The sequence below is a fragment of the Acomys russatus genome, chromosome 11, assembly GCF_903995435.1.
Source record: "Acomys russatus chromosome 11, mAcoRus1.1, whole genome shotgun sequence".
Classification (NCBI taxonomy): Eukaryota; Metazoa; Chordata; class Mammalia; order Rodentia; family Muridae; genus Acomys; species Acomys russatus.
The window spans coordinates 16,820,459-16,842,096 of record NC_067147.1 but is presented as its reverse complement, the minus strand read 5'-3'; the positions used below and the strand labels follow the sequence as shown (position 1 = coordinate 16,842,096).

The 21,638-nt window shown below is 37.8% G+C and overlaps 1 protein-coding gene across 1 annotated transcript; it reads left to right on the top strand.

The window, feature by feature from the left end:
• Positions 1–1,979: 1,979 nt before the first annotated feature.
• Crisp1 (cysteine rich secretory protein 1) lies at positions 1,980–18,288 on the top strand. The gene is made up of 7 exons (XM_051152580.1): positions 1,980–2,057; positions 4,227–4,361; positions 7,508–7,598; positions 9,328–9,476; positions 13,487–13,584; positions 15,342–15,430; positions 18,161–18,288. Exons 1-7 carry the CDS (start codon positions 1,980–1,982, stop codon positions 18,286–18,288), a joined length of 768 nt encoding a protein of 255 aa, XP_051008537.1.
• Positions 18,289–21,638: the final 3,350 nt, after the last annotated feature.

Genomic DNA, 21,638 nt, shown 5'->3' with positions numbered 1-21,638 from the left:
ATAGACAAGCAGGGACCTTAAACAGACACTTGTTAAGTACTGGCTGACTTAAGGAGCAAAGGACACATGTATACAGTATCAGGTTAGTTGTGATGAGTAGAAGAGAAAAGAAGAATGGTTAAGTAGTCACAGTGAAAATAGTGATTAGTGTCAGGGTGCTAGATGGAAAGCAAAGCAAATAAGCATACACCATACATAGGAGTAGGAATAATGGAAAGGAAAAAAAAATAGGGCGGATATGTGGGAGGTTGACTTAATGACAAACTAAAGGGAGGAGAGAAAGATGTGTTAAATATCAAAAACCAAGTCTGTCTCTAGGCGTTGGGGACAAAACAGTAAGAAGAATGGGCATGGGAAAAGGGAAGCAACACAAAACAAAAACAAAAACAAAACCCCCCCCAAAAAAAAAACAAAAAAAAAAAAACAAGAAGAGAAATGAACGACGGAAGGAAGGAAGGAAGGAGAGGAAGGAAGAAATATAAATGAGAACCAGAGCTAGAGCAAGAATGAGAGTAAAGGAGTGAAACAGTAAAGAGGTGAGTACAAGCCAGTGTTGGCCCACTTCACTGACCTCCTGTACTATATACATAAGAAGCAGCTCTTTGCAGCAGAGCTGGGTAGAACTATAAGATAAGAAAATGACTGGCTTGAATGTTGCTTTACTTCTTCTTGGCAGATCTGTTGCACTGTGTCCCTGTCCTAGCCTGGGCTGTGCCCTGAGCTGGCTTTTAATGTCTAAATTCTTCTCTTGTGGACTCCCAGTTCCCCCTTATGTGTGATAATCATTGGACATGGTTGTTTGTGAGGATGTGTGAAACATCGAAGAAAATGAGGATGAAGAGCAAAGAGTTGATGAAAAAAGGCAGAACAAAGTTAGATGGTTTGTTTTCTAAAGCATCCGGCATGTTAAGTGTGGTTTTTCATACATAAGACACCTGAGAGCAGTGACAGGACCACCATGTGGATATAGAAAAAAGCACAAATGCTCTGTTGACTATTTAATTCTTCAAAACCTGACTAATTTGCTTTTCAAGATGAAAGAATTCCATAAAAGACAACTAGTGCTTTTTCATAATAAGTTTAATAGGTTATTAGAAAGAAGTGTCATCCCATTTTAAAAACTTATATTCTTTTTTTAATTATGTATTTATTATATATACAGTACTCTGCCTGCATATGCACCCGCAGGCCAGAAGAGGGCATCAGCTCACATTATAGGTGTTTGTGAGCCACCATGTGGTTGCTGGGAACTAAACTCAAGACTTCTGGAAGAGCAGTCAGTGCTCTTAACCTCTGAGCCATCTCTCCAGCCAAAAGTTTATAGTCATTAATATGTTAGAATTAACTATTAAATAAGAGTAAAAATCCACTAGTACCAATTAGGTTAAGACACAAAGACAATTGTTCTTAACAGAGTAATAGAATGTATAGAATATCTTTAAACCACATGCATATATTAAGAGCACCAGGACCACCTCTTCTGTGTACTCTTTCAAATAAGGCATGGCTGGTGGAGCCATGGCTGGTGGAGTCTATTTTGTACTACGCTTCTGCTGCTGTGTCTCTACTTTTTCTTTTATAGTTATGCACCTTTTGAATTAATTTAAATCAACGAAGGAAGCGTAGGATAATATCTTTTAGCTTTAGCCAGTTGGTTTACAACTTAAATGCCATCTGTTACTTTAATTCCCTATTAACACAGGTTGCACATATTCATACTCTGTAACTGAAGAAGTTTGCATTAAGAATTCCATATCATTTGAATCCACTGTATATTATTTTCTGAGTCTCCTTAGCTAAAGTATAATACTGAACTTTTTTTTTCTTTTTTTTTTTTTTTTTTGAACTTTATTTTCATATCCCATTTAAAAGAAAAAGAAAAAACACACAATATAGAAGTAGTTTAAGGTATCTTAGGAAATACTGTTCTACATAGTGAGAGTAATCTAAAATTTTGTTTTTGTTTTTGTTTTCCAGGAATGGCACTGAACTGCTTCTTGTTGTTGCTATTATCCACCACTGCTTCTACTTTCTTTTTACCGGTTCTGCCTGTCAGAGTATGTACAGATTGTCATGTTATGGAATTGTATTGTATTTAAGGTTGCCACACAACTCTTGGATGAAATGTTTTCCTTTTCTATTATTTTTTTAATTTATTCATTTCACATCCCTATGTACCCCCTCCCTGGTCTCTGCCCTGTCCCACCTTCCCTCCCTCTTTCCCCCTCTCACCTCCCCTAGTCCTCAGAAGGGGGGAGCCCTCCTCCCCTAACATCTGACCTTAGCCTATCAAGTCTCACCTGGACTACCTGCATCCTTTTCCTCTGTGGCCTGGCAAGGCTGCCTTGCCAGAGAGAAGTGATTAACAAACGGGCAACAGAGTCCATGTCAGAGACAGTACCTGTTCCCATATCAGGGGACCCACATGAAGCCTATATGCACTGCTTTGAAATGGCTGTATTTATTACTCACCTAATTCACTTAATAATGCAGCTAAACAAGTCCCATTCTTTTTTTTTTTTTTTTTCTTTTTTAAGATTTATTTATACAATGCTCTGCCTACATGTACCCCTGCAGGCCAGAAGAGGGCATAACATAACATTACAGATGGTTGTGAGCCACCATGTGGTTGCTGGGAATTGAACTCAGGACCTCTGGAAGAGCAGTCAGTGCTCTTAACTTCTGAGCCATCTCTCTAGCCTCACAAGTTCCATTCTTAATACAGCAGAGGCAAGAATGGAACCAAAGAATATATGGACTAAATGAACTGTCACGTTTCGATGACCAGAAGTTATGGGGTTTAATGTTTCACTTTCACTTTAACTTCTTGGACCCAAGTGTATGTCCTTTTTCTAAACAATAAGAAAAGTAAATAAATAAAGGAAGAAAAGCTAGTAAAGGAAGAGAAAAAGGAAAGGAAGGATGGGGGAAGGCATTAATGAAAGCATACACAAGAACTTCTTTACAATTTAACCATGTGTTTCCATGACTAGAAAGAAGAAAGTAGACTAACACGCACTGCTGTTGTTACTTTTCCTCCCAGATGACCATGTCTTCAATTGAGCTACATTGTTTGTGATTTTAAGAATGTTATACAGCAAAATTAAATATGAAATTGAAAGGAACAATTACAAAGATGCATGAGAGAATAAGCAATGGAATAAATATACGATGCCTGCATCTGATTGCTCATAAAAATAAAATCTTTGGGCAAGGGCTATAGCTCAGTGTTATAACACTTGCCTTGTATGTGTTATGTCCAGAGTTCAATCACCAGGACCACAGAAAGATGACAACAATGATCATGAGGATGTTGTTAACTATAGTGATGACTTCAGTAATCACAGAAGAAAACCTTCCTTAGTGGTATAATAGGTGGACTGATCTAACAATTTGTGATCAGTGAATGATAATTCCTCTTTAGCAACCAAAATAGGACAAAAAGCAACAACAACACAGCATGCACCTAAATTTAATTTATCTGAGTGTATAATAAATTAAATTCAATAGTTTTGTTGTAGAATGTGGGTGTGGGTGTGTGTGGGTGTGTGTGTTTAATCAGCTAATCAGCCATGGAGAGATGTTGAAAGTGGTAAGAATTCACATAATGTTACTGTTGAAAAGATACTGTCATCAGCTACCGGAGTGGCGGATTGGTATCAGATTGATATCCCTCCACCTGATGTCCATGATGCAAAGATCCTCTAGGAGGCTAAATATTGAGCCTTATAGAAGGCTTCTTCCTCTTTCCCTCTCACTTTGTGGAATGACATCTCCCCACCAAAATCAGAGCTAACACCAAGTACAGTCTGCATTACAGAGGAACAAAGAAAGGTGGGTAGTCAGAAGTCCATGTCTGCCTTCATGATCTGGTAGTCTAGGTTACTACAGCCCAAGTCTCAAGTATAAATAAAAGAAAATATCTGCACTTACAGAGTCCAGAGCAAAATTCACAAGGACCTTAGATCTTTTGAGGCAAATATATTGATATTAGATTATTGCATTAGTTAGAGAATTCTGGCTGTACAGTATGAATTTGCTTTAGGAGATTAGATTTTCCTAAAATTAAATGAAACAGAATGTGAGAAAAGACATTGCTTTATTGTTTTATTATGGAGGTTCCCTGTAAGTTCCAGTTTCACGTTGCCTATAGATCAATATATAATACAGTTCATGTGTCAAGTGCCTCTTTAAAGAAAGGATATTAACCAATAATTTTCTGGTAGCGTCACAAACTCTATAGAGCCCTCTATTATAAACTGGTCACGGAATTACAAACAGACCCACAAGAAGAAATTGTCAATGCACACAATGCCTTCAGGAGGAGAGTGTCTCCACCAGCCAAGAACATGCTGAAAATGGTAAGTTTAAAGAACAGCATCCGTGGTGATGTTGGGGACGCTGGTGGTATTTCATACATTGGTACTTAGTCCTTTGAGCTGTGAATATGCCAACTGTCTGCTCATCACAACAAATCTATGTTATAAGAGCAGAAGAACTTGAGTCAAGTATCCTTGAGCTCAGAATAGTCTAGAGCAATGATGTTCAGGTACAGTGCAGGCCCTAGAGCAGCAGTCTCAATCTGTGAGTCTAAGCCTTCGTAGAGGCTCACATGTCAGATACCCTCCCATATTAGATATTTACATTATGATTTATAACAGCAACAAAATTATAGTTATGAAGTAGCAACAGAATAATTTTGTGGTTAGTGGTCACCACAGTATAAGAAACTGCATTAAAGTAGCCAAGAAGAGACTTGATACCCTATGAGCATATACAGGGGGACGTAATCCCCCTTAGGAACAGTCATAGAGGAGGGGAATAATGGGAAAATGGGGGGGAGGAATGGGAGGATACAAGGGATGGGATAAACATTGAGATGTAACAAGAATAAATTAATAAAAAAAAAAAGAAAGAAACTGCATTAAAGGGGCACAGCATTAGGAAGGTTGGGAACCACTGTCCTAGAGGGTGACCCCAATTGACAGTATGCTCTTGTATTGATGGAGAGGAAGCAACGAGAGAAAAGGAGAAATGTAGTTTTGGGGAATTTATCTCTGGACCACATTAAAAATTAACAGTATTATTTGATAAGCAACTTTAAAAGCATCAGTTGTCATAGGTATGCATGTTTGTATTACTGCTGAGACATGTTCTTCAGACAATCATAGTGGTTCATGACTAGAGGAACTGCATTCACACAGACTCCCAGGCTGAGGCAGGAGGATCACTGTGTATTCAAATCTGACCTAGGCGGCATGGTGAGCACCAGAAAAATTGTTCATCTAATTTCTAAAATTAATTTATTTAATTCCCCAGTAACGTTTTCTCCTTTTTAAAGAGTCTCAAACATATTATATATTTTATTCCAAATCCTTAGTGCAAGAGGGACATCTCCAGGGACCCTGATCTTAACTCTCTTATTGATAAATAATATCCAATCTTCTCTCTGTCGGATGAACAAATAACTACAGCTAGGAAATCCTCTTGATTGAGAAGTCTTACTGCAGACAGAATGTAATTTTTGGTCTTTTCAATTTCCTCAGTTCGACACACACACGAAAAAGTAATCTTTCTTGTTTGAAAAATGTAAAAACAATAACCACGTTTTGAATGCTACTGTCAACCAGAAGAATAAAGCCATATAATGGACGCTAGATGGCAGCAGATACACACACAGTACTTATGCTTTCAAAGCCTTGAAGGGACTTGGCTTCCCCTCTCTGTAGAGTGCCGGCAATAATGCTACTGCTGCCCCCAAGGTGTTATTAAACCCAGTGAACTTTCTGTGTTCTGAAAACTTGGTCAGAACACAAATCCCAAAAGAATCAGAGGAAGCTGCTTTCAAAGAGTTGCAGCTGCCCTTACATCCTTAGAGAATTTACATCAAAAGCTGTGATTAAAACAAGTAAATTCAGTAATGGTGGTTGGCAGTGTGCCATGCCACATGGGGTGTGAGCAGACTGTGACGATGCTGGTTGGAGGATTGTCGGGGTGTCACGGCTGTGTTTGAGCGGTGTATAGCAAGGTGCTTCAACTCAGCGCATACAACTCTTGTCCCACCCACACGAAGAGTTCAGAGCATGCTAGACGAACTGATTCAAATGCTAGGATTCTTAAAAGCTTTTAAAATTATGTTTCCCCTCTCCTCTCTCACATAGAAAAATATCGCTGTCCTCTTTTAGTTACTGCAAGAAAGAGCTGGAAGAAATTGTAACCCAGTCTCGTGACATTAACTGCTTCACCGCTTTAATCGCATTTGAGGCGGGGATTCGAGGCTCCGCTTGGAGTCACAGAGGTCATTTCTTTTTGCTAAGCACATAATTGAGAGACTCGGAATATCACAGCTTTATTGTGAGGATGGCCACAGTGAGTTTGCTGAGCAAAGCTTGGGCATAATTTAGGCATCATCTTGACAGAAACTGGGACTCACAGAGCTAAAGTGACGTGCCTGCAGTCCTTCTTGTTGGCTCCTCTGTTGCTGTAATAAAACACTGGCCAAAGGAACATGTGGAGGGAAGGGTTCATTTGGCCTACAGTTTAAGAGCACAGATATACCATTGAGGAAAGGCAAGGCAAGGCCTGAAGCAGAGACCATGGAAAATCGCCTCTTGCTAGCTTATTCTCCATGGCTTCCCAGCCTGCTTTCTTTTTATCTTATTTGTTCTTTTTTTTTTTTTTTTAATCTTTTAACTTTCTTTAAATCATTTATTCAGATTACATCTCTACTGTTATCCCCTCACTTGTGTCTTCATATTCCCCCCTCCCTCCCTCTTTCACTCCATTCCCCTCCCCTAGGTCTGTGGCAGAAGGGGACCTCCTCCCCCACCGTATGATCACAGCCTATCAGGTCTCATCCAGATAGCCTGCTTCCCCTTCCTCTGAGTGCCCCCAGGCCTCCCCACCAAAGGCGAAGTGGCCAAATAGTGGGCACCAGAGTTCTTATGCCACCCCAAGTCATGATCCTTAGTCAGGACCATGCCCCCATAGGCAGTGCTCATAGGCTACAACGATGGAGACATTTCCTCAGGTGTGGCTTCCTCCTTTCCAGGTGACTCTAGTTTCTGTCAGGTTGATTTAAAAAAACAACTGACAACGTATCGGGTTGGTTTTCTGATACTAATCTGTTTCCTGAACTTCTTCCCTTAAATTCTAAAAAATAAGCTCTGCTCTGAATGTTATAACCTAATTTTGAATTTACAATTTCTCCAGAAACTGAAATGAGTTGCACATTTGTCTCCTTTTTATTCCTACTAGAACATTTAAGCAAAATTTAACTACGTGAAAGTTCAGCTTCCATAAGAAAAGATGTTGCAAGTTCCATTTCTTTCTTTCTTTCCTTTCCTTTTCTTTCTTTCTTTCTTTCTTTTTTTTTTTTCTTTTCTTTTCTTTTTCTTTCTTTCTTTCTTTTTTTTTTTTTTTTTTTTTTTTTTAACAAAGAGCAAGAATCTTATGTTGAGAATGCTAATTTCACGGTGTTCCTGGATGTTCTTTCCTTGCCATACAGAAGTGGAGTCCAACTGCTGCAGAAAATGCTAGAACCGTGGCGAGGTATTGCGATCCATCAGAGAGTGACCCACTTGACAGGAGGATTGATAGTACGTATGTGACTTGTATTCAACAGCTCTTCCAACACTGGAATGAAAGGCCTGGGGGAAAAAATCACTTCGGGAATGTAACATCTATATAGTTTCTGACTGTTTTGTGGTTCTTCTTGCTGTATGTAGTTTATTGTATATACGTGTAGTAATATAGATGTATATGTTTTTTAAAAGTCACCTCAAAAGGAGGAGGTTAGCTTTTATTTCATGGCTTTAGAAAGTACATGCCAATAGTTTTTAGCTTGAGTGATTTGGGGCTGAACTGAGGCCAAATAATGTGATGGCAATTACAACTGTGGAGGCTGCTCACCCTGATTAGAAAACAAACAAACAAACAAACAAATCATGGGATACAGAGGGAAACGTATTAGGTGGAAAGTAGACTCTTGACATGAGTATCTTCAAAGACCCACCTCTGTCAGGTAGGCTTCATTTATCAATGCTTCTGTGACTCCAGTCACGGGCAGCATCCAGGGAAGAAGCCTTCAATAGGTGAGGCTTTGCGCTACACTTTAGATATAGACTACCTTTCAAAGAGAGGTAAGGAAGAATGGGGAAACCGAAGGCTCCAGTGGGTCCTAGAAACCTACAAGAAGACCATTAAGGCTGGTGGATCTGCACCCAGGAGGGTCAGCTCAAACTACTGTACCAACCAAGGACAATGCATGCAGTAAACCTAGAACCCCTATCCAGATCTAGCCAATGGACAGCTCATGCTCCACAGTTGTGATGGAGAGCAGGGACTGACTTGGACATGAACTCTGGTTCCTTCTATTTGGCCACTTTCCCTTGGTGGGGAGACCTGGTGACACTCAGAGGAAGAGTAAGCAGGCTACCAGGAAGAGACCTGATAGGCTGTGATCTTATAGTGGGGGACAAGGTGCCCTTCTGTCACAGACCTAGGGGAAGGGAATAGGAGGAAAGAGAGAGGGAGGGGTAACTGGAAAATACAAGCAAGGGGATAACAATTGAGATGTAATCTGAATAAATAATTTAAATAAAAAATTTCGGTGAACAAATTACATCTAATTCCATTCAGAGTATCTCAGGTGTAGATAACATCAGAATGGGGATTTCCTCAGCTTTGGGGCCCTACCACAGGTGGGTTTGGTTCTGCCATATAAACTAAGTACTACCCAATCTTTAGTGTCTCCTAGAGAATTACATAACACAGTAAGTAATGCTTTCTTCCAAACTACTTTTTAAAAATACAACTGCAACCCCATATACAGACCATTGGAACTCTCATGTCAAAATGTTGATCAGTACATTAGCACTCGTGGATCTCGTAATATTGAGACAGACAGATTATTCCTCAGGACCAAAACTCACAGAAGGCAAGTATGACAAATGGACCCAACGTCTTTGAAGAATATATATACCCTTTGCACCTGCTTTCCATTTGAGAGTTCAGTTATAGCTCGCAAGTGCTCATCCAGACCTTTTCCATCATCCTTTGTCAGACAATAAGCAGAGATGGAGACATCTGTGGCCATCCTTTCCAAGCTTTCTCACCTTCTGTCAATGCCAATGTCTTATTAGACTTCAGCACCACATGCTCATTTGACAAAACTAAAGATTTTCAACACTTAAACAACTGAGTTTATTTCCTGTTTTAAATAAAACCGTGCCTAGATGGTCATTAAAACATTTGTGAGATAAAATGAAGAAAACCTCTGCGTTCTATTTTTAATGAAAATTTTATAGTCATCTCCCTTCATTTCAGATACATTTTGTGGAGAAAATATGAATTTGGAAAATTACCCCACCTCCTGGTCAAAAGTAATTGAAGTCTGGTACAATGAGTCCAAGTACTTCAAATATGGAGAATGGCCATCTACAGATGATGACTTTGAAACTGAACACTATACTCAGGTAATCTGGATCTTTCTAGATATACACATGGCTGGATAAATGTGTGGATAACAGAGAAGTACTGAATCCCTTCTCAGGAAGCTAACCTGTGAAATCCCAACACTACAGTTGGAATGTAACCAGGCCTATGATAACATCATTCAACAGGCCAGTGCCATCAGGGGAGATTCCAGGTGGTCCTACCTTGAGGAACTAAAGATGGTCACTGCAGTGTCACCGAACTAAAGACAGTGTCAACTCTGAACACACATCTACATATAAGTTGACTATACAATTTGTACATTTCTAGACATATATGTAATACTAGTGATTAAAGAAGGATTGAGGGGTTCATTGGAGAAGTTTAAAGTCTATGGGGAGCAAAAGGGTAATAGATATAGGGCTCATGTGTGAGGTTATCAATAAACATATTTTTATGTTTTAATGATAAAATAAAAAGCAAGTACTATAATTGCAAATGGTTAACACACCCACTGGAGCCTTGATATAAGTTTTAGAGACCTGAACTCTGGATCTATGTGGAAATGAGCCATTTCCCCAGCCCACTTGGCTTTTTTAATAGCATATATTAATTGTACAAAGTAAGTTTTATTATGACATTTGAATACATGCAATACATGTTCTGACCATACTCACTCTCTACACTTACTATTTCTTTTTTTTTCTTTAAATAATTTATTCACATTACATCCTGATTATTATTTCTTTTTCCACCTCCTTTCTCATTTTCATCACTCTAACAGTTCCTCTCCCACCATGTCTCTTTTTAACCACGAATTTCTTATATGAGACAAAGCCTAATACTTGACTTAAGGAGACTGTCTTGGCTCATTAAGATCAAGATCCATAGCTCTGTCTATTTTGTTCTTTGTGGTTTAACAAACTACTTTGTATCTTTCTAACACATTCATCTATTGACAGGTAACTGTGCTGGCTTGGCTATTGTGAATGGTACTATAGCAGAGACAAGTGTGCATTTGTCTCTGTTCTTTTAATTTCTCTGGAGGATAATTATTCTGAGAGCAGTGACCTGGAATCATACCAAAATGTTGGCTGAATTTATGTAACAGCTAAATATGTTGAACAATTTTCATGTATCTGTTGGACAGTCATACTTCTTGAAGAGTAAACCTATCCAATGGTTAAAATGTTCAACACCTGACACTGTGCAGGAGCAGTATCAATTTTCAAACCACATTAGATCTTTTTTAATTTCTTGTAATTAATGTGCTGCATATTTCCCCTTAAAATACTTAAAGTTCTTTGCTAAAGATTCTAAGTAGTGTATTATTATTGTGTCTTTTAAACAGAATAATTTTCTTAACTTAAATTTTATTATTCATTCATTCTTGGTGTTAAAGAAAGGTAGAAAGTGATCAATAGGAATACAAGAGGTGTTCCCCACAGAAACAAAGTGATGAGATATGAGTAAAACCTGTCAGCCATTACAGAACTCACATTTATTTTAAATGCAGAAAGCAATCAGTGAAGGACAGTAAACAAGGGATTGGCTGAATTTGATTCAAAAATTTTAAACGATCATTTGTGTGCCATATAGAGTCTAAGTCAATTTTGAAAACAGAACTTGAATCACTAAATATAAAGTAACAAAATGTATGCTAGAAGAAAGAATATTTAAATCTCTCAAATGGAAAATATTAGGAAATAGTTCTTGTCCACAAAGCAGAAGCCTCAGAAGTACTCATTGGTGAGTCTCATAACTTACATAAAGTAAATCCTAGTTAAGATTGACACGAAAAGTTCCCCAAAATATAATATAAATTAATCAGTCATAGATGTCTGTGAAGAATTCCTTAATAAATATCAGCAGGTAGTCTTTCCTTTCAAAATTAATACCTTTGAATATAAATGAAATGTGTTAAAAATACAAGATGCCTTAATAGTTAACAATTTAATTGTGTGATACCATAAGATTAGAAGGCTTCAATAGAATGAGAACCTAATGGGGAAAAAAACCAATCAAACATATTATGATATCAACCTCAGCCTTATAACGCATTCATACAAAAGTCAGCTCTACCCTTTTCTTCACTCATAAAGATTTCAGTTCTTTCAGCCTTGTGCAGCAATGGAGTCTACTGAATTCAATAATCCTTTCATTTGTCAAAAGAACTCAGTGACACGCCAAGTAAACTTATAAAAGTGACTTCTCCCATTTGATAAGGTACTAGGAAATATAGAAAAACACATATACATGTAAAAAACAACAATTAATGAAAAGAGAGGGTGTGGATTTGAAAAAAAATCAGGAAAAGTATATAAGAGAGTTGGAGGAAAGGAAAGGAAAGAGGAAAATGCTGTAATTATATAATAAACTCAAAAACTAAAGAAATAACTTTTATTATTTAATTAATTTATTCAGATTACATCTCAATTGTTTTCCTCTCACTTGTATCCTCCCATTCCTCCCTCCCTCTCACTTTCACCCTATTCCCCTCCCCTAGGTCTGTAACCAACGGGGATCTCTTCCCCCACTATATTGTCATAGGCTATCTATCAAGTCTCATCTTGGTAACCTGCTTATCCTTTCTTGTAAATAAATAACCTTTAAAAAGAAATTAGTCTTTATTTGCTTACATTTAAGAGGAAAAATGCTCTCATTATCTGCAGAGCCATGCAAATGCATTGATATGGTCATAGAATTGTTTCATAACATCAATACTTTTCACATTATTTGTGCTTTTTCTTGGATATGAGCTGAATGAAAAAGAGAAGCAATACACCCACTACTTTTACTGTAATCAATATACAATGTGAAAATAGCAAAATAAATATTCTATTTTCATTATCATTTTTCTAAGTGTATGTCCTATAACATTTGGAGTTCAACAAAATTTCATAAGGCCAGTATACATGTGTAAGACAGATTGAGATGTGAAACTTGCAGATATTGAGTTGCGTCATGCAATGTTTGGGCAGTGGGTTGAGCCATGGATTTGGAGAAAGCACAACCCTCTTCACTATAGATAATTAAATGCTGCATGCTGTGTACAGAAATTCACACGCACAAAAGCTTCCCTCTGTGAAGAGAAAGTAATGCTTTACAAAATCAGCGAGAGCAAACCACTCTGATTAACAACAACAACAGCAAGTTGAGGGAAATCCTAGCCAGGCTACTGCAGAGCTCAGAGAAGACAATAGGCTCCATTGCTTTCACCCTCACTTCCTCCTCCAACTTCTTAGACATTTTCATATTTAACTCTCTCTGTACACATTGATGCACAGGGCAGCATTATTATATCCATCTTAGAGATGAAAGACTGAAGCCTAACCAAGAAACTACTAAAAGCAACAACAACAACAACAACAACACACACACAAACACACACACACCAAACAAAAACATTACACAGAAATGCAATTTGATGTGGTCTAACTTGCATTGAAAGCCACTTAAGCATTGTACCCTATGCTTGACCAATAAGAAAATCCCCTTCTTGGCTTTGATTCATATACAAACGAATTTTATCATATTCACTTGTTCATCACATAGGTTTGATATAGAGACAATGAGCAGAATGGATGGCATTGCTCCTGGTTTTTAAGTGGGCATTAACATAACAGGTTTCTTGTTCCAGTAAAGTGACCTAAACACATGAGATTTTCATATGACTTCCTTCTGAGTAAGAGCCATGCTGAATTCAAACTAAAGACATAATTGCTTTTTTTTTTTTTAAGATTAATTTGTGTGTGTGTGTGTGTGTGTGTGTGTGTCTTTGTGTCTGTGTGTGTATGGACAAGTGTGCTCACAGAGGTAATAAGAAGGCCTTGGATATGCTGGGTCTGGATTTGGAGATGGTTTTAGGCAGTTCAAATGAGTGCTGGAACCAAAATCATGTTCTCTAAAAAAAAAAAAAGCAGCAGGTTCTCGTAGCCACTGAGCTGTTGCTTTACCTCCTACATGTTTACATTGAATCTTGATAATGATGCCGATGTCGTCATTTAGGGAGCATGCAAATTTGTAATAATGCCATCTCTTATCTTTGCAGATGGTCTGGGCCTCTTCCTACCTTATTGGCTGTGATGTCGCATTATGTCGCCGACAAAAGGCAGCTATGTACCTCTATGTGTGTCACTACTGTCATGAGTATGTAATACTAGTTTATTATTCTTTCTAAATATATTAATGTTCTAAATATTTTTGTCTAATGTTTCAAGTATTATAAATTAATGTTCTGTAGTTAGATTGTTAGCTAAATGTCACATATGCATTCTGAAACCTTTATTTTTCATCTTGTTTTTACTACATAAGTAATTAAAAGATATAAATAAGCATTCAAACAATTGATCGGTGGCCTTGCGATGGGTCATTCAATAGAAAGTGTTTATCAAACAGGGAAGTGAATTTGAACTGGCTTAGGCAATGAAAGGCTATTTAGACAAGTGCTGTACCCTCTGCTCAGCTTTCTGGTCCCAGTGTTGACTCATGTGTTTCCTTTAGAATGAAATTGATACGGCACTGAAGAGAAGTTTCATTTACAAAGTACAAGAATTATTGCCAGAACCCAAAAACTGGAGTCTCAAGACTGCCCATAACTCTAGCTTCAGGGCATTCTATGCTCCTTCAGTCCTTCACTAACACCTGTACACATGTGTTTGTACATACATATGCATACATATTACATGCATACAAACATTATACACATGCATGCAATACAAACACAAAACTAAAATGCCATTTTTAAATATAAACTAATGTATTCTAATTGATACCATCACAGGTCGTAGGCACAGATTCTAGAAGATATAACGAATTGGCTCAGAGAATAGCAGAGGTACATCCTTGTCCTATCATGTACAATTGTGCAGAAGGTTCTAGTAAGGTAAATATGACTGCCTATTGGAGTGACTTTAGGGAAGGACAGTTGGAAACAGAGGTTTTTCAAGTCTGGCCAAAGACCTTGGATATTTGGCTTTAATTTCTACTTTGAAATGACTGATAAAATTTGATGACAGTTCCTTATGTTTCTTTTTCGGTATGCATTTTCTAGATGAACACTATGGTGTCTTAGGAGAGTATGTATACCTGCAGAACAGCAAGATACTGAGTTTGTCATTGAATATGAGAAGTCATAAAATATAAACCATATTTACATGTTAAATGAGGTTTACTGTACTGGGGAATATTCATAGATTATAAAGGATTTCTACAACACTTGCTTAAGTGACTACCTGTCTCCATTGCATCTTATGTAACTTTAAAAGTGGCACTAACTAAGAACTGCATATTATCTAAATAACATTTAGATAATAATAATAGGCAAGAATTCTTTGCACTTTGGGAAATTTCCAACATTTTCTATACTCTTTCTTCTATACTCTTTCCCATACCCAGGACTTTCTTTAGTTTTATCCATGCTTATGTGTTTTTGTGACTTATAGAGTGTATCTGCAAAACACAATAACTGGTGTCATGCTTTTCATCATTCATGTGGTATGAGTTAAAAACGATCCAATGCAAATGAATTGTGTATCTTTCCTTTAACTATATTAAGAACCACAGGTTTTCCAAAATATTTTCCAAAGTTCTTGTGAAGATTATAATAAATAAATAAATATAAATTGCACCCTGTAGCCCCACTATCTGGACTTAATTGTACAGATGTCCTGAGTCCTATCAGGATATGACTGCTAGAGATAGGGGCATAATGGCTACAAGTATACTTAGACAGAATTGGTAGTGGCTGAGCACAAAGACAATACTGCAAATGTTAGCTCTGTTTGCTCCAAACATACTTAAAACAATTTACCTTTTGAATTAGCTGTTGCTGACATAAGTTAATACATATTTTAAAGTGGTATATTTTTTTTTCATTATAACTCTACTTCTTTTCTTTTTTCAAGGGGAAATAATCAGTACTCACTAAATATGCCTTATAAGGAAGGCTCACCGTGCAGAGACTGTCCAAATCACTGCGAAGATGGACTGTGCAGTGAGTTGATTTTGTTCTGTAATTTGTGCTGCTTGAAGCTAGGATATTGATTTAAGGACCACATGCCATTTAAGTAAAGCATTAACCCATGTTCTATATTTCTACAATTTTCATCTCAATGTTATCATGAGATATAGCTACATGTTTTTTTTCTGCTTACCTTCCCCTCAGTCCCAGAGTAAAGCACAAACTCTTTGACTTTACTGTTGAAAGGAGGATTAGAATATCTATGTATGAATACTCAAGTTCCCATCCAAAAGCTTAAAAGTATGAATTGGAACCAGTCAAGGTAAACTATTAAATAAGTGTGACTGCTATTCTTGACAGTTCCTGGGATGCCTTACTGCTGATCACAAATTATGCATATTTCTTTCAGTTTACCAGTCCCTCTAAAATGCTTGCTATTTTAAAAGTGTTATAACCTTAGTGTTAGCTTATCATATTATCTATCCTAGAAGATTTTGCATATGTGGATGAAAAGAATGGGTGCTATGTAAGTGTTGGTTGGGTTATTCTATGTATAAAGTCTGTTTGATCTACTTCATGAATTAACTTTCTGTTTTTTGAGTTTCTTTATGCACAGTTCGTCTTTTGATGAAAGTCGAGTTCTAAACTCAAATATTATTATTTGGAAGCTGGCTGATGTTTGGTTTATATATTTATAAGCTTTTATGCATATGTACTTGAATTTTTATTATTTCACTCACTGAATGTTTCTAATTATGTACTGACCTTCTTTGATTGTGTTGATTTCAGCCTAATGTCCATTTCATCTGCATTAGTCTCGCTTTCTTCTAACTATTGACATTGCATATCTTAATCCATCTATATACTGTCTGTCTATGTGTGTCCTCAGAGATTTTCTTGTAAGCAACATATATTTGTATTATTTCTTGTCTAATAATTTACTATGTCTTTTAAGTGGAAAAATGAAATAAATTCTTACATTCAAAGTCGTCAATAATGGGTATAGCATTTCTTTCTCATTCCATTGGTTATTGATAAATAAATTGTACAATTTCTATGTACTTCTGTAATTTCCACATATTTCCATAATTCCATAATCTTATAGCAACCATGGCCAACACTGCTTTTTAGTTATTAAGTATCTCCCTTTCTTCTTCTTCTACAGTCTGCTTGTAGTTAGATTATTTAGTATAGTAATACATTTTGATTGCTTGCTTATTATTCTTTGTCTATTATAGTTGTTTTTATTGTAATAGGTTGTCAAGTAAAGAAACCAGGACCAGATGTGAAATACCCCCTTTAGATTTTATTATACAATTTAAAAGTGTTAAAAATAATATAATGATAAAATAATATAAACAAAAAAGAAAATAAATCAATAAGAAAGCCTATAATTGCAGTACTTTTCTCTTACATTAGTAACTTTTAAAAAGTCTCACTTTACACCTTTCTATGTGTCTTAATAGAATGTATTAACTAACTTATTATTAATTTTAATTATTTTAGTTTTAATATTTATATTAAGGGGAAGGGAAGTTTATTTGTCACATTTTTAATTTGGAAGGATCCTAAATTTGTGTGAAGAATTACTCTTACCATTGACTTATATACTTCCCTTGTTCATTTTATAGTTACATTTATTCAGCTTACTTAATTATCTTTAGGATTTCTTTTTTAGGACAAGCATGGTCAAACCTCCCTTTGGTCTTATTTTTCTGAGTTTGTGTTTATCTTCCATTCTTTGTAAAGTATAGCATTGTTGGTTACAGAATTCCTGGTCCACAGTTTCTTTCTTTCCATACAGAGAAAAGCTCATGTGTCTCTCTCTTCCTGAGGAGCCTGTTATGAAATGAGTCAGGACTCTCGCCTTGAGACTCTCCTTTCTAACTTTCAAATTTGAGCCCCTGATTACACACACTAGGATATATGTTGAGGCAAATATGAGGGGTGAACTTGACTGTTCTGTCCTTGCATATTATTATTTTATCTAGCCCACATCAGAGGGCTAACACAGGACTAGAGGCTCCGTTCAGAAGCAGTACTATAGAGGTAGACGTTGGACTCTCAGAAACTTAATTTCTCTGTCTTGAGTTTTGTGAAGGATTCCAAGTCTATGACCTGGACTTAATTCTCTCTCTTTCTCAGAAGGAGGAAGATCTCCATGGTCTATTTCTTCATGTTGAGGAAAGGATTTTGATTGCAGTTCTTTCATTAGCTTGCAATTCTTTCCCTCTTATACAATAAAAGCCACAACTGATATCTCTCAGCTGAATGATTTCTTCTGAGGACAGTTCCCTGCCGGATCAGCCGCTGGAATGGACATGTGTTTGGAGAGACTTTGGAGGTCCTCTGTCGCTTCCTCTTAAGAGTACCTATATCCTTCAACAACCAAATGCAAATTTTTTTTAATGACTGAAACTTTAGTGCTTTATTATTGTTGTTATGGCATTATTGTTATCAAAATGACAGAGGTGTGGAAAAGATTATTCCTCCCCAGTCTGTTGAGCTGTAGTGTTACCAGTTAAAAAGTTGAGATTAAGTAAAAGGGATTAAGTCAAGACAAGAATTTTGTCCTTTACTTCAAAGGGATCTGATTCAGTGCATCAGTTGTTTTGCATTCAGATTGAGTCAGCTCACTGCAATCACTGAATCTTCTATTATATAGAACATTAATCTTTGCCTCTTAGGAAGATAATGTCTCTGCTCTGTGGTTATGACTATTTTAAGCACAATGTCATGTACTATTCTGTTTCTTTTTTCCAGCTAACCCATGCCTTCATTATGATGAATTAAAAAACTGCGATAAACTAGTGACACGTTTTGGATGTTCAAATCCAACAGTTCAGGAATTCTGCAAGGCTTCTTGTCTGTGTAAAACTGAAATAAAATAACCTTCTATGGTTTGTTACTGTGCTGTGAAGATAAAAGATGTTTTTTTGGACCATTTATTTTACCTTGATGTACTGTAAGATTGCCTATTCAATTTTAACTTTTAATTTGCTCAAGAACCTAATTTTTCATTTTCCTTTATAGATACTTATAAATTGTCATCAAAATGATATTCTTCTTTCCCTTATTTATCCTGTAGTAACAGTTTTAAACTTCCTTGTTTTAATGAAAGGGCAAATAGAATGTGTTGGCTCTGTTTTTTAACAAGTAAACGTTATTATACAACCCAACTAGCTTACACAAGAGGGAAAGGAGGTTAAAGAGAAAAAAGAGTGAACCTTCCAGTATCCGTTCCATGGGATGGGTCCCTTGGTGCCTCTGGCCTGTTCGCTGATCCTCTTTCCAATTCACCTGCGCTCAAGCTGATCCGCCTGCCTGTCTCTCACGTACAAGGGGCGGTCTCCCTCTCCCATTAAGGGTCGATTAGAAACACAATAGTCCAGGTGGAGTCCCCACGTCTGCTTCCTGAATTCCAGGCCCAGGATGCCTGGTTAATCAAGGTTAATCTCAGGGAGTATCCGTGGTGTGTCCAAGGGCAAAGCCCGCCAAGACTGCTTTCACCTGTGACAAAGCTTATACTCCCTCCCACAAGAATGCTTGCCTAAAATTTAATACATGTGATCTGTGGTGTTCAGGTTGATATAATCCATATAATAACTTAACTGAGTCCTTTATCCAAAATTTGTGGTAAAGTGAAGCCTTTTAGTTCACCCGTTTCTAACTTCCCATTTCCCCCGCAACCCTGACAAGTTTTCCCCCTTTACTTTTCAATTTTCATTCTATTATAAGTCAAACATTAAAAATATTTTCTAAACAAGAGTCAAGCCTCAATGTTAAACCATTTAACTAAGAGTGGTTTAAATGTCTTGCTTATTCGTTCCTTTCTTTGAATGCATGTTGGTGAAATGGAGAAAATGAGAGTCAGTCTATCTTTTGGTACCCTTTCCCTCACTCTGACTTCTCCAGTGTCCTTTTATTTTCTCCCTTCGCCCTGAGAATCCTATTCCCAGAAATGTGTTTCTAACACTGTAACTGAATGGATGTAACACCATGCTGTCAAATTATTTGAGATACCTAATTCCACCAGCCCACCAAGCAGAAAACAAGATGCAGGACCTGGCAGGCCGTAAGCACAACAGTGATGGAACACTCAGGGAACCACTTCAGGAGATAGTTCAAACTTAACCAGACATAACAAAGGCTTTATAGCTCTTGGGGAGTGGGTGGGGAGCTTCCAGGATAGGCACTCATAATTGGTTGGAACTAGGCACTATTAGGATGCTTGTTTTGCATTTGGCAGCATGTTCCTATCATAAGAAAAGGAACATAGTACCTAATTATCCTATAGGCACTGGAGGGCAGAGCTGGCAGGGAGCTGTGTTAAGGGCCATATATCAAATGTGGTTATGGGCATCTATGTCTAAAAACACTCAACAGATGGAGTAAGGCAGAGAGCTGGGGGCCCTGCTGGGGAGAGGGAGTCCTGCACCTAACATGGAGCACAGAGTGGCTGTCCTGACCTGGAGTACTGCAACCTCAAACAGCAGGCTTCCTCCAACATTCTAATTGGCCTCCCTTCCCCCTCCCCTTATTCTGCAGAAAGGAGAACACCCCTCCCTACCCATCTCAGCTCCTTAAGTCACATCAGATCTGAGCTCATCCTCTCCTCCTGTGGCTTGGCAAGGCAGTCCTGCCAGGGGGAAGGCATCTAAAAGCAGGCAACCGGACGCACCTGAAGCTGAGCTACATATGGCTACATCTACATAGAGGACCTAGGTCCAGACCATGCATGGTCCTTTCTTGATGCTTCAGACTCCACAGGCCCCTCTGGACCCTCGTTAGTTGGTTCTGTTGGTCCCTTTGTGGAACCCTTGTCACCTCAGGGTCCTTTTCTCCTTGCTCCCACTTCCCCACAAGACTCTTTATGCTTAGCCCAATGTTTGGCTGTGATTCTCAGCGTCTATTTTGAAGTGCTGCTAGTTGGAGCCTCTCCGAGGAAAACTTTGATATGCTTCTGTCTGCAAGCATAGCAGAATATTATTAATAGTGTCATGGGTTGGCTCTCTTCCATGACATGGGATTGGGTTGGTTCAGGCATTGCTTGGACATTCCTTCAATCTCTGCTGCATCTGATCTGTCTTTATCGCTGCATGTCTTATAGACAGGGTAGGTTTGGGATCAAAGTTTGTGTGTGTGTGTGTTGGTGTTTTCATCCCTCTACTAGGAGTCTTGTCTAGTTAGAAGGTATCCTCCTCAGTCTCCCTGCCTCCTGCACCTAGGAGTCTCAGGTAGAGTCTCCTGGGAGCAGTCACCTACTCTCCCAGAGGCATACTCTGATTTAGGACCTCAATTTTTCACAGAGATGCCCCCATTCGTGGTTTCTCTTTTCTCTATAGGCTTTCTGTTCTCCTTCCCTTGCTCTCCCCATGTTTGATCTTCACCTTTATTTCTCTCAGTTTTCACTGCTTTTCAGCCTTTCCTGAGGAAAAGTTCAGAAATCTTCCAAGAAAGTTAGTTGACAAGACCACTAGATGGCAGAAAAAACACACTGCATGTAGTATTCCTTCCAAAAAGCATCACCTTGGTGGAACAGGATTCTTTCAAGATTTTTTACTTACTTTATGGCCGTTTGTTGGTTCATTTATCTAAAAGCCTCTGGGGTATACAGTAATAGTTGTATTTATTTTTTATAAAGTTTTTCAAATATCAGCGTTTCTTTAAACAGATAAACTTTGAAACAGAACAAAACTTCAAAAAAATTTAATATATTTTATTAATTTATTCATATTACATCTCAATTGTTAGCCCATCCCTTGTATCCTCCCATTCCTCCCTCCCTCTCACTTTCCCCTTATTCCTCTCCCCTATGACTGTGACTGAAGGGGATTACCTCGCCCTGTATATGCTCATAGGGTATCAAGTCTCTTCTTGGTAGCCTGCTATCTTTCCTCTGAGTGCCACCAGGCCTCCTCATCCAGGGCACGTGGTCAAATATGGGGCATCAGAGTTCGTGTGAAAGTCAGACCCCTCTCTCCACTCAGTTGTGGATGCAAAATTTTTTTCTTTGGTGTTTTTGAGAAAGAGTTTCTCTATGTAGCCCTGGCTGTTTTGGACTAGATTTGTAGAACAGGTTGGCCTTGAACTCATAGAGGTCTGTCTGCCTCCACCTACCAGGCGCTGGGATTAAATTCATGTCACACCACTTAGAAATTATTAATAGAAAAAAATCAGAAAACATCTCAAATCAATTTGTATACTCTAAAAGAAGCCTGGCAATATCTAAAAAGGACAC